Source organism: Primulina eburnea, chromosome 3 (genome assembly GCF_022965805.1).
Source record: "Primulina eburnea isolate SZY01 chromosome 3, ASM2296580v1, whole genome shotgun sequence".
In the NCBI taxonomy this organism is placed as follows: domain Eukaryota; kingdom Viridiplantae; phylum Streptophyta; class Magnoliopsida; order Lamiales; family Gesneriaceae; genus Primulina; species Primulina eburnea.
In genome coordinates, this window is record NC_133103.1 from 52999819 (window position 1) to 53012033 (window position 12215).

A 12215-nucleotide genomic window follows, 5' to 3' on the forward strand; every position below is an offset into this window, starting at 1 on the left:
CTTAAATGAGTATAGCCTCTGCTTCTAATAGCGTCTATTGGCCAGAGACTTTGTCGTGTAGAGGAGTTCAAGCTTCTTCCATATAGCACTTTCAGAATTCTCGCTTGCTACCTCTCGAAGAACTGAACTGGCTTCGCTTTCAGTTAGAAAATCAAGCTGATGGTTAATGTAGAGATGAATATTATACTGCTCATCTGACAAGTTCAACAAAATCTACAATTGAATAATAGGCATATAAATCTATCCGCTACTTGAATTTGGATTCGATCACTCTTGCAGAGTTTATGGACTAAACTCTTTTGTCATGGTACAGGGCTTTAGCTACTTGGGCTTGGTCCTTATATAATTATTCTCTGATCCCACAAGATGCATGTCTACTTGTGCCTCATCCGAGCGATCAGATGCTTCTCGGGCTCTCTCACGTGGAATCAGATAATGCTTTCAAGCAGTAAAGCACAAGACAGCTTTCTCCAGAGACGGATTTATTCTAGGGCTGTAGCCCAGCCCACTTTTTTTTTAGCGACGGTTTTTTTGGCAACCGTCGCTAATATTTGCGACGGTTTTAGTAAAACCGTCGCCGATGTGGATCAACGACGGTTTTAATAGCGACTGTTTTTTGAAAAACCGTTGCTAATAGCGACGGTTGTTTCAAAAACCGTCGTACATCAATGTCTTAGTCCAATCAAGTCCCGTCCATTTACAAGGATGAGACCAAATTCATCCCATATCCTCTGATCCGCCCCACCTCAATTCTACAAATTTTCTCTCCCAAGTCCCAAGACCTTTAGCGACAGAATAGAATTGCGGACTCCCGAAGAAATCGAATTGCTCATCGGCAAGGCAACAATCCAGGTAAGAATCGGCTATACATTTTTTATTTTGTTTTTTATAGCTTCTCTGTGCGTGATTTGTGGTTTCTTGATTGTTTGTTGTTGAGTTGTTGATTGACTATTACTTGTTTATTTGTTTAATAATTATTTTATTCTTGTTTATTATTATAACTTGAACTATTTCAAAATGGAACATCAATAGGACATCATTACCACTTTGATGTTTTTAATGCAGCAATAGATTTCATTTTGATGGAGTTAAATACTCGGTTCAATGAGTCATCGGTGGAACTTCTTTCTCTTAGTACAGCTTTAGATCCTAAAAATTCATTTGACTCATTTAACAGTGATGATAATTGCAAGCTTGCGAAGAAGTTTTATCCTGGAGATTTCACAGCTCAAGAAATTGTTGCTTTGGAGTATGAATTGATACATTATAAACTTGATGTGATGCAGAATTTAAAGGTTTCTACACTCATTGAGTTGTGTCAGCAATTGACCGAGAGTGGACGGTAAAGTGTTTATGTTATGTTGACTAGATTGATTCATCATGTTTTGACATTACCTGTGTCTACTGCCACTACTGAGCGGGCTTTTTCAGCAATGAAGCATGTGAAGACGGCACTTCGCAATAAAATGGAGGATGACTTTCTTGCCGATTGTTTGACACTCTATATTGAACGAGATTTAGCTAAACATATTGATGTAAAATCTATTATTGATGAATTTTATGTTTTAAAATCTCGTAGGCACAACTTCGTTGAACGATATAGTGTAATTTTTTTAATAATATATAACTTATCATATTGAGTTCAAGCCCCCCCAACTTTTATTCCTGGATCCGTCCCTGGCTTTCTCCATGGATGAGCCGCTTGCTGATTTCGTTTGATCTTGTTGCTCTCAAGTCACTTCTGCTTCTAACAAGTTTAAAATTTTAGTAGACATTTATTTTTTTCTTTAAATGCATTAGTATTTAACTCTTTATTTATTATTATTATTATTATTATTATTATGATTGAATGAATTTTTTGAATATAAATATAATATTTAAATAGATTACTAATCTTAGTTATAAGGCAATTAGGGGGCATTGAATGAATTTTTTGAATATAAATATAATATTTAAATAGATTACTAATCTTAGTTATAAGGCAATTAGGGGGCGTTTGGTTTGGGTGATAAGGTGGGTTTATTTTTTTAACACATCTTATCACTCGTTTGGTTCGCGTGATTATTTAACCAAGTCAATACCTCCTATAAATGATTAGGTTATATTAGGTGGGTTAAAATAATACCTCCTCACCCCTAGGATTATTTATCCAACTCTTAATCCTTCCTATTTTCTAATTTTACCCTTCTCCTATATCCAAACTCACCACCACTTCCCGCCATGACCGCCGCCACCGACCACCGACCGCCGCCGCCGGCCCGCTGCCGCCAGACCGCCGTCGCCGGCCGTCGTCCGTCGGACCGCCACCGCCACTGTCACCGACAGCCGCCACCGCCACCGACAGCCGCCGGACGTCGCCGTCGCCGGTCCACCGCTGTCGCCATCGCCGCCGGAGTGGAAGAAGAAAAAAAAAGAAAGAGCAATTTTGTCCTTTCATCAAAAAATTCAAAATTATCCTACACTTAAAAATCATACCAAACAGGGACGGATCCAGGAATAAGAGTTGGGGGGGCTTGAACTCAATATGATAAGTTATATATTATTAAAAAAAAATTACATTAGATGAATTAACATCATTCAGGAAAAGAAAACAATATAAACAATATGCTTTATTTGTTGAAGGCGAATACTCCAACCAATAAAATTTCTGAAACCATTTTTTCTGAAAACGACGATTCTGGCTTCCAAATTTTGTACCTGGATACTCCAACATATCTGGTTGATAAGGCCCCATATTTAGATATGAACGTCTTATCTCATCTCGTACATTAACATGATATTCACATATTTGTTTTCTTTTTCCCGGATCTCGTTCAATAAAAGTAGACGAAGACTGATGATCGTCTCTAGGAGAGGAACATGAAGGAATTTGGATATTGGGAAATAGAAGACTTTCACTGGATTGATGTTGCATTGTAAGGACCGTAAGAATTGAAATATCTTCACTAGCTTGACGATCTCTCTTCTTAAAGAAAGAGGATATCAATGTTTTTCCTTTCTTTGCAGCAGATTGATGTTCCATCTTGAAATAGTTCAAGTTATAATCCTAAACAAGAATAAAATAATTATTAAACAAATAAACAAGTAATAGTCAATCAACAACTCAACAACAAACAATCAAGAAACCACAAATCACGCACAGAGAAGCTATAAAAAAAAAAATAAAAAATGTATAGCCGATTCATACCTGGATTGTTGCATTGCCGATGAGCAATTCGATTTCTTCGGGAGTCCGCAATTCTATTCTGTCGCTAAAAGGCTTGGGACTTGGGAGAGAAATTTTGTAGAATTGAGGTGGGACGGATCAGAGGATATGGGATGAATTTGATCTCATCCTTGTAAATGGACGGGACTTGATTGGACTAAGACATTGATGTACGACGGTTTTTGAAACAACCGTCGCTATTAGCAACGGTTTTTCAAAAAACTGTCGCTAATAACGACTGTTTGAATTAAAACCGTCGCCGATCCACATCGACGACGATTGTACTAAAACCGTCGCAAATATTAGCGACGGTTGCTAAAAAACCGTCGCTAAAAAAAAAGTGGACTGGACTACAGTCCAATACATCCCTAGAATAAATCCGTCTCTGATACCAAACATAACACCATATATTAAATTACTACAACAATCATTTTCTTTATCATTTAATTACTGATCATTATTTATTTTATCATTAGTTTACTAACAACCACAGCAGCATGACAAAATCGAATGGCAACCACATAGTATGCATTTTTTTTCCAATCGATGTTTCTTTGACAACGAGCATCCACCAAATCAAAATATATACTATGAATAAATAGTTTTAATACAACACAGCACGTTTCAAGAATTGGGAAAAAAAAAGGAAAGAGAAAATAATATCCAATAATCTTTTCCATTTTTTCCATCTTTCTACACCATAAGCCAACGACTGGCAGCTCCATTTTTTTCAAGAAAATTGAGATACTAGCCTCCGGATAAATTAGGCAACACCCCCAACATTACATCTTCTGTCATCTTTCAGCCTATTAACTTATGCGAGGTCAGTCCAATTGTATGTACGTAAAATGGCATCGCAAGATTTTTCGTGGCCATGGTTTTAAGTTCCCAAGAGAAACCGAAAAACATCACTAACTGAAATGACACCTTCTACTCGCTTACTTCCAGCTTCCACAATGACAAGGCGTCTCACCTCTGGAAAACAAAACAAAAGAAAGCCACCAGAAAGCCATATAAGGAGGGGACAAGGAACATAGGCCAAAAAATATAAAGACGTACTACAATATTGAGCCAAATATATTATTTCCAACACAATTAAATTGTTAGAAGAACAGTAAGTTAAGAAAAAAAACAAAAACCAACCCGGTTTGGATAATCTCTCCATGACCTTATATAGAGGATCAGAGCGTAAACACATGTGACATCTTTGGCTCGTGTATCCATAAGTTGAAAAGGGGTCGTCTCTGTACTGCAATGCCTATAATTCCAACAATGGACAGTGATGAACAAGCAGACAACATCAATTCATAGTTTAGCATCCAGTTAATAAAGGTCGCAACCATTTTCTTCCTCGCGTTTCAATTTCAATAAACTAGTTCAAAGTTTCTAGAGACCACTAAAGTTTAAATCAACTGTAGTTAGTTCCCCTACATCAGTAATGTGAAGTCCCAATATTATGAAAAAACAAGAAACCTAACAGGATTAGAGTCAGTGCAGATAATAGCTACTGTCACAAGCTTGGAGCAAAGAATTAACAAGCAGTTGCCAGATTATCTCCCAGCAAAAGCATGGATTCATTGAATTCAAATAAAGTTCCCACCAGTCAATGCTTTTTTCTCGCAAGGAAAGATTTAGAAACAAGCTGTTTAAATGCTTGGAAATAAAAGTTTATAAACTGGACCTTTCAGCAGCATCCAATGCCAACTGAATGACAGTTCATACCTGATGAATAGTTGTTTCTTCAAGATTAATGTGTGTATACAATTTGTCCTTGGTCAAAGACGTTATATCACTGCTTGAAAAATCAATGAACACTGTTATGCAATGCTTATAAGTGATATCAACCGTAGGCAACACACACTACCAATTGAAAGATGACTGAAATATTTTACTAACCTTCGAGAATATATGTCCAATAATGAGTCATTATCATCAACAATAGGAATCGAACTAACTTGTGCTGCAATAAATAAAACGGATATTCTGAGATCCGAATTAGCAGCTTCAGTTCGTACCATATCAAATGGCTAGGGAATAACATCTTCAATGTACTTAATAAAGCTTTTATACTAATTATAAAGCAATCTGATGTCATTTCAAGGAATTGATTTACAGGATAACTACATATTCTATCACAATTTTCTTTTTCTTTTTTTTTCCAGATGTAAGATTAAACATTCTCAGAGCTACCTAATTAGGCTCAAACTACAAAGAAATCAAAGATGAATAAAAACATGAGCATGCAACTAACAGAATTGAGAAACTCATTCCTTGTATACCATTAGGAGAACTCAGTTTCAGAGCATTCACATTGAATTATCCCTGTTCATAAAAATATAAATTCATCACAAATAACTTACTTATTTACTGAATATTCAAGCCATTTCCTTGGAACAAAATCCAGTCTCACATGCTTCTAATTAAATAATTCGAAATAAGATCATAAAAAAGTACATATGGGTCAAACAAAACTTAGTCTACCACACTAAAAAAACGGCAACCATTATCGAGGGGAGTTCTCTAACAATTACCAGATTTCAATCGAAAATTTGAAATGTTTAAGAATTCATAATAAATTAGTTGATGCACATGTGAATTATTTCAGGAGAAGGAACGCAGTTGGAAGATCGAATTAAGGCAATAATTGAAGGGATATGTACCCATCTAAGGTGCTCTCCATTTTTTAGAGTGCTAGCAATTCTAAAGATTACTAGCTACCTTGAATTAATAAATTCAGTGCTGTGCTAAGTGAAGCACTTGGTCTCAACAAAGCCAGCGGACGCCCCTTCGGCTCTCCAATTTTGGGAAGCCAAGTGCCAACAGGGATTGCACAAATTGGTAATTGAAATACCGGTAACAAGCTTGTTGAATTTTTGAAAAAACGGCAAATACCTGTCAGAAGAACAAGATCACAACAGAATACACACACTAGTTATTTGACCTTTTCCTCTTCTATTCTAAAAAAAGAGATTTTGCACATCATTTTCTAAGCAAGCACACATGTACAATATGCTAATATAAGCAGCTGTTTCAGTTTCTCACATTTGAGTATCCCCGAAAGAGAAGCAAGATATAACAGGTGTTGGTTGGAAGCATCCTCAGAAGGAGAATGGATAATTGGAACTGTGGCTACACCGTTTTGCAAAATCTTCGAAGCAACCAATTTCAGACTGTCATCTGGACCAGCCTGAAACTCATCACGTCAACATAAATAATAGTCCATCTGCAAATCAAATTGCACAAGACAAGCAACCGATGTATTGCAGATGATGATAAAATTCAGTTGCATTTTGCACCCGGCACATGTTCATTATATAATCTAATCTGCCACATAGACTGAAATACTTTCCTTAATGTCGTATCATTGTAGTAATACAAGACCAAACAAAAGCAGAAGATAACAAATGCTTTTAAGAATGGTGTACAACTTCAGACTTCAAGTTGAAAAAGTTAGAAATAATAATGAACTTATTTATCCGTTTGTAAATTAGTTTTGGGTGTGATGGTTAACAGCACACAAAGTTATTCCAACACAACACAAAAAGGTATTCCTCAATTAAAGAGCACCAAAATTTGTTTGTGGCAGGTTCCAGTATAAAATTTAAAATCTAGCATCCAACAATACAAAATCAAGACTTACATGCACAAGTTGTCTAGAAACTGCACTCCCTCGCCCATCAATACGATTGTTCATATATGATTTAGCTTCTTTCCAAGCAGATATAGTGTGAGTCTCAAGCTCTTCCTCGGTTGGGCTGGAGCCATGACTGCCAAGCTGCCAAACCAACTGAAAACATTATTTTGAAAATAAAAATAGAAAAATCGAGGTTTCTCACAACAAAATCTAATAAAACACTCAACATCATAGTTGTCAATAGCGAGCGTAGGGACGCGAAGCGAACTTTAAGGCATAGATTCTAAAAACTCAATAGTATGCTGAGAAACACATGCTACAATTAAACGATGATGACCATCAAACCAAGAATTTCAGAAATATTCTAATCATGGAGCCTAATATGATTTAATATTCGGTAATGCATTAATAACTTTGAAACAAATCGACTCTCCCTTTGTGCTTCAAGCACTGAGTAGCATAAAATGTTATTAGGTGTACTTGTTACATGGGTGATGGAACCCTTCATAATATCAACAACCATGTCCTGGATGAAGTTGGTTAACTCATCCAATAATTGAAAAGGGCAGCAGAGGAAGTGGATCTAAAAATATCGATCATCTTTCTGTTACAAAAAGACAACTTTGGAGCTCAGTTTGTACCTCCCTCATAATCAAAATAAAATCTAGCGCACTGAGAACTCCAACAAACTTTCCCTTCGAGAAGTCCCACAAGGGTGCCATAGAGATTCCCTGTACAAATCATTTGGTTCAGAAGCATGATGCACGTAGCAGAAAAAAACTGGTAACAAAAGCATCGAAAAAAACAGTACAACAGAAACATTCAAAACAATTTTTTGTAGGCAGACATTAATACAACACTTTTGGTTAGTACAGACATTATGAGGAAACTACAAAAATGAGACTTCTCAGCAGACCTTTGTTTTTAAGAAAATGCATGTGCAATAACAGTTAGTGTTAAGCTATCAATTTTTGTTCTATACGCAGAAAATGTCAGTACTGGGATTCAAAACTTAAGGAGCAAAACTGGGTGACTGGTGCTGTAAAAGTAAATCAGTGCTTGCTGTTTATCAAGGCACAAGCAATATTGTCACCTGATATGAAGTGTATCAATATTTTCAGCTATTAAATATACATCTACAATTATCCAGGTAGTTACGTAGTGGTGAAGCAGATTGTGCTTGTTGTGTATCAAGGCACAAGCAATATTGTCACTTTGTATGAAGTATATCACTGTTTTCAGCTATCAAATATACATGTAACAATAATCCAGGTAATTATGTAATGGAGAAGCAGATAGTCGATGTTTGTTGATATAGTAAACCAATAATAGCACGTCCGGTGGGCCTTTGAAATAGCTCCAATGTTCAAATAATATCAAAAGGTACCTGCTCATGCAAAATATGAAATGCTTGCTTTACAGGAAGATCCACATCCAAAGCAATAACCTGCAAACAAATTCCATTTTCATGAATGAACAAAAAATGTTGGAAATGCATATGAAAGTTAACATCAGGACAAATAATAATTGCTCGGACCTTTCCAGATTCAGGAAGCAACTCATATGCCATGTGAGAAGACAAGAACTCAGCAATACGATGCTGGGACATCACCAAATCTGTATCTGACATCGTTAGAAATGGCCCGTTCGATGCTCCAGCAGAGGAGCGAATCTGTGAATGTGACAGTTACAGGCTAATTTTTCTCGTGATTGATCAAAATAATTTTCGTTTTATTATATATCAGTACCAGAAAAAGTAGACGGTGGGAACAAATGAAAACAATTAGATACAAAAACAAGATATCTTCAGACTATGAAATGCTAGAGCATAAAAAATTATCAAATCCGAATTCGTTTCCCAATGATTAGGTCAAACCGCAGCAATAAAAATTAAATAATACCATATAACAAATAAACAGGAAAAATTTGTCAAGCAACTAATTCTAGGACACCCTCAGATTGGGCGGACTGGAAAGGAAATGGTGAATATTGAAAAATAAATGAATCAATGTTCTTCCATACTTGATCGGAAAAGGCCAAAACTAGTTGCCACAAGTTACCAAAACAATAGCTAAAGACCTGAAGATGCAAAAAAATGTAACAGGAGACACTCATGATAAATGTAAAGATGAGAGGTGCAATCTCATACCATGCGCTGAAGTGCCCCGTTATCAACATCCATGCTTGATCCAGGGCCAGAGTGGGGCACTTGAGGGCTTAATAATGCAGGATGATATTCAGATTCCCTAGTCAAGAGGATAGTATTTACAATTCCAATATTACTGCTGATAAAAGGCTGGTGCTCATCATGTCTCCATTCACCATCAACAACGAACTTGAACTGCAAGAAACAGTATTTTCCATATCACAGATTTCAAACAGCTAGAACAAATCAATACAGAGACTGAGGCATATATTATCAAGTTCAATCAAAATTAAAGCAACTCATTACCATTATTTTTTCTTTTTGCAGTATATGACTCATGGTCCTTAATGAAGAATTCTAGTTAGAGACTAGTTAACTGAGTGAGACATCTCTGGATTAAAATTTCATGCTGGATTGGCTCATTCAACTGCCCAAATCATCATTACCAATGATCTCCTCCAAACCATTAAGCAATTCGCTCATACATACATTTATTCCCTGAGGTTTCAGAGAACCATCTACAGTTTGGAGAAACCAGAGTCTCACTATTCACCAGATAGGTTCGAACGGTTAAGCCATTTATTCTGTATGTAAACATGTGCCCAAGTAATTCATGATACAAACTACTCGAAATCAGCAGTTTTAAGATTTGCCTAAAAAACAATTTAACAGGTATCAAAAGGCTAAGGACTAAAACTTATTGCATCTCCCAGCCAAACTAAGATAATCCTAAAGAAAGTGAGACTTTCTTTAATTCCTGGTAACCTAATATCAAAATACAAAACCAACCTGGTGATAACCCTGCGGTAAGCTACAAATTGTCTGAAACACAGTAGGGCAACCCTCCACCGGAGTCATAGGCCATGGCGTCCACCTTTCGCGAAAAGCATACGACACTCCGTCAATTATCACGAAAGTGGCAAAATAAAGGAAACGCATAACCAAATTCGGAACTGTATTAAAAACTGCAAGTACACAAAATATGGTACATTGACGTTTGAGTTAATTAACTCTCACCCAGTAAACGAGCCACTGATATATACATCTCTCCCACCATAAGGCCACACAAAACGTGTGGGAATCAGCACCATTCCACTTTCATGCTCATAATCCATACCGCAGAAAACACTGAATCTAACCCCGAAAAATGCTAAATTTATTCGTAAAACATCACCCACATAGCCCCACAACAAGCTCTGTTGTGAATCAACAGCAATACGAAATCATGCAACAACCCAGAAACTCATTCAACCAAACATCCCGAAGCAAATAAAAATTATGGCGAATGCTGACTCAAAAATAACAACTTGATGCAACATCCACGAATTTTGAAGCCGAAAACCACGATTTCGCGGATTAAGCTTTGAAGAAGCCACCAACTGTAAAATTTAGAAGGTTATAACATGCAAAAGAGGCATCAAATCGAAATTGCAGGCAAGCATTTGAAATCGAGAAGAATTGGGCAACTGTTGTCAGTGGTAATCAAAGGAAAGGGAAGGGGGAGAGGGACGGATATTAGTTGAGAGATAATTAACCCTAAGCTTATCTATTTATGTGTTATATATTTATTTATTTATTATTATTATTATTATTATTATTATAATAATAATTATTATTAATTATACTTATTTATGATGTATATAAATAATAAAAAATTAAATTTATATTTTGTTTCCAAGAAGTGATTTTGAGCTTCCACTCGGTTTAATCTAATAAATCCAATTTCAAAAAGATTTTTTTTAAAAAAAATTGCGTGTGAGAATTATACATAAAATGTTTGTATTTAGTGTTATTTCAATCTATTTCCCCAAGCAAGATTGTTCGAATTCGATAACTTTTTCTAAACTAAAACACCTTATTTTTTGTGATGATTTGCATTGAACTATTGAGTTTTAGGTTAAATTTTTTTTTTATCATCATATTTCTTGAAATCTCAATATTTTGTAGCGATTTTGTTTTGTTTATACCAAAGACACGACGATATGACCCAAATAACATTTTTTCGGGTGATCTTATAGCGTGAGGTTTGTCCAATGTGATTTATTTAATTGTCGTGGTTTACAGACTACTGTATTAGTGCGATAGTTTATATAGTGTTGACTAAAAGATACTGATTGCAAATTTTATCGTAATAAAACAATAGAACAAGTTACCATTTCGACATAATTTCCCGATCGAGAAAAAATAGACAATGATATTTTGTTAAAAATAATTTGAGGATCGAAGGATCTATGATTGGGAAAAATGTTCAAAATCGTGTATCCGACCTGAGAATAAGAGCATAATCCGACCTGAACCATTGTAGACCTAAGTCCATTCACAAAACTAATGAGCTCATGTTTGATACAATTAAGCTAGAGCTTACCAAAACCTCATACAAAATCCAAAACTGATCTCAGCTCTGGAAAAGTTTCAAAAGAAGAAAATGCTCGAACAACTGATTTAATGGCATTGTTACACAAGCCGAGCCCATATCAAGGATATCTGAGCCGAGCTCGAGCGAATACAATGATAAATACATGTAAAATCCATAAAAGTGAAATATTTGGACCAAACTTGTATGATAAGGATGAACCCCAACAATATCGAGATATTTTCAAATTTTATGAAGTACCACAAAAGAAGATTATATTAATCTTGCCACAATCTCGTATTCTAAAGACTTGTATTACTATAGTTATATTTATGCAAGGTATTAGCTCCTCTCAACTCTATAAGTATCATGTACCTATCATGATTTTATACATTCACTCAGCATTACTCTTATTTCACACTTAAGTTTTGTCTCAGTACTAACTTAAGCATCGGAGGGGCTACCTCAGAACAACTTCGGCGCCCTCTAACTTTTGTTCGTCTATGCAGATCCGCACCGAATCTCTGCTCAGCACACACTAAATCAGCAAGGAGTGATTGGCTTGCCAGACCTAACCCAAGGTGGAATTTTTGGCTTCATCAATTGGCATCATCTGTGAGAAATTGAGGAAAATAGAAATAAGATGGTTAGAGGAAGACGTGCAGGTCGCGGAAGAGACCATATAGTAAGTCAAGAGAATCAGAATTAGGAAGAAAATAATCAAGAGAATAATCCACCCCCGCCTCCTCCAGGTTTCAATATCACATAGTTTACTCTACTGATCACATCCACCACTGTACAGCATGGCTCAAAGTCACGAGAATAATCCACCTTCATCACCTTCTCCAAATCAGAATGCATATATTGAAGAGAAGAT

The 12215-nt window shown here is 36.0% G+C and overlaps 1 protein-coding gene across 1 annotated transcript; it reads right to left on the reverse strand.

Annotated features, from left to right (window-relative positions):
• Positions 1-3744: 3744 nt before the first annotated feature.
• LOC140827934 (sucrose nonfermenting 4-like protein) lies at positions 3745-10518 on the reverse strand. Its single transcript, XM_073190892.1, has 13 exons — positions 10003-10518; positions 9775-9859; positions 8989-9180; positions 8377-8511; positions 8227-8286; positions 7481-7570; positions 6846-6980; positions 6248-6392; positions 5924-6097; positions 5102-5165; positions 4928-4997; positions 4349-4463; positions 3745-4180 (listed from the first exon to the last, which is right to left on the reverse strand). Exons 1-13 carry the CDS (start codon positions 10098-10100, stop codon positions 4086-4088), a joined length of 1458 nt encoding a protein of 485 aa, XP_073046993.1. The 5' UTR covers positions 10101-10518; the 3' UTR covers positions 3745-4085.
• Positions 10519-12215: the final 1697 nt, after the last annotated feature.

Coding starts and splice junctions, on each gene's coding strand:
- LOC140827934 (XM_073190892.1), bottom strand. CDS start 10,100: ATGGATTATGAGCATGAAAGTGGAATGGTGCTGATTCCCACACGTTTT. Junction 8,512..8,988: donor ACGGGGCACTTCAGCGCATG/GTATGAGATTGC, acceptor TCACATTCACAG/ATTCGCTCCTCTGCTGGAGC. Junction 6,098..6,247: donor TCTTTCGGGGATACTCAAAT/GTGAGAAACTGA, acceptor TTCTTCTGACAG/GTATTTGCCGTTTTTTCAAA.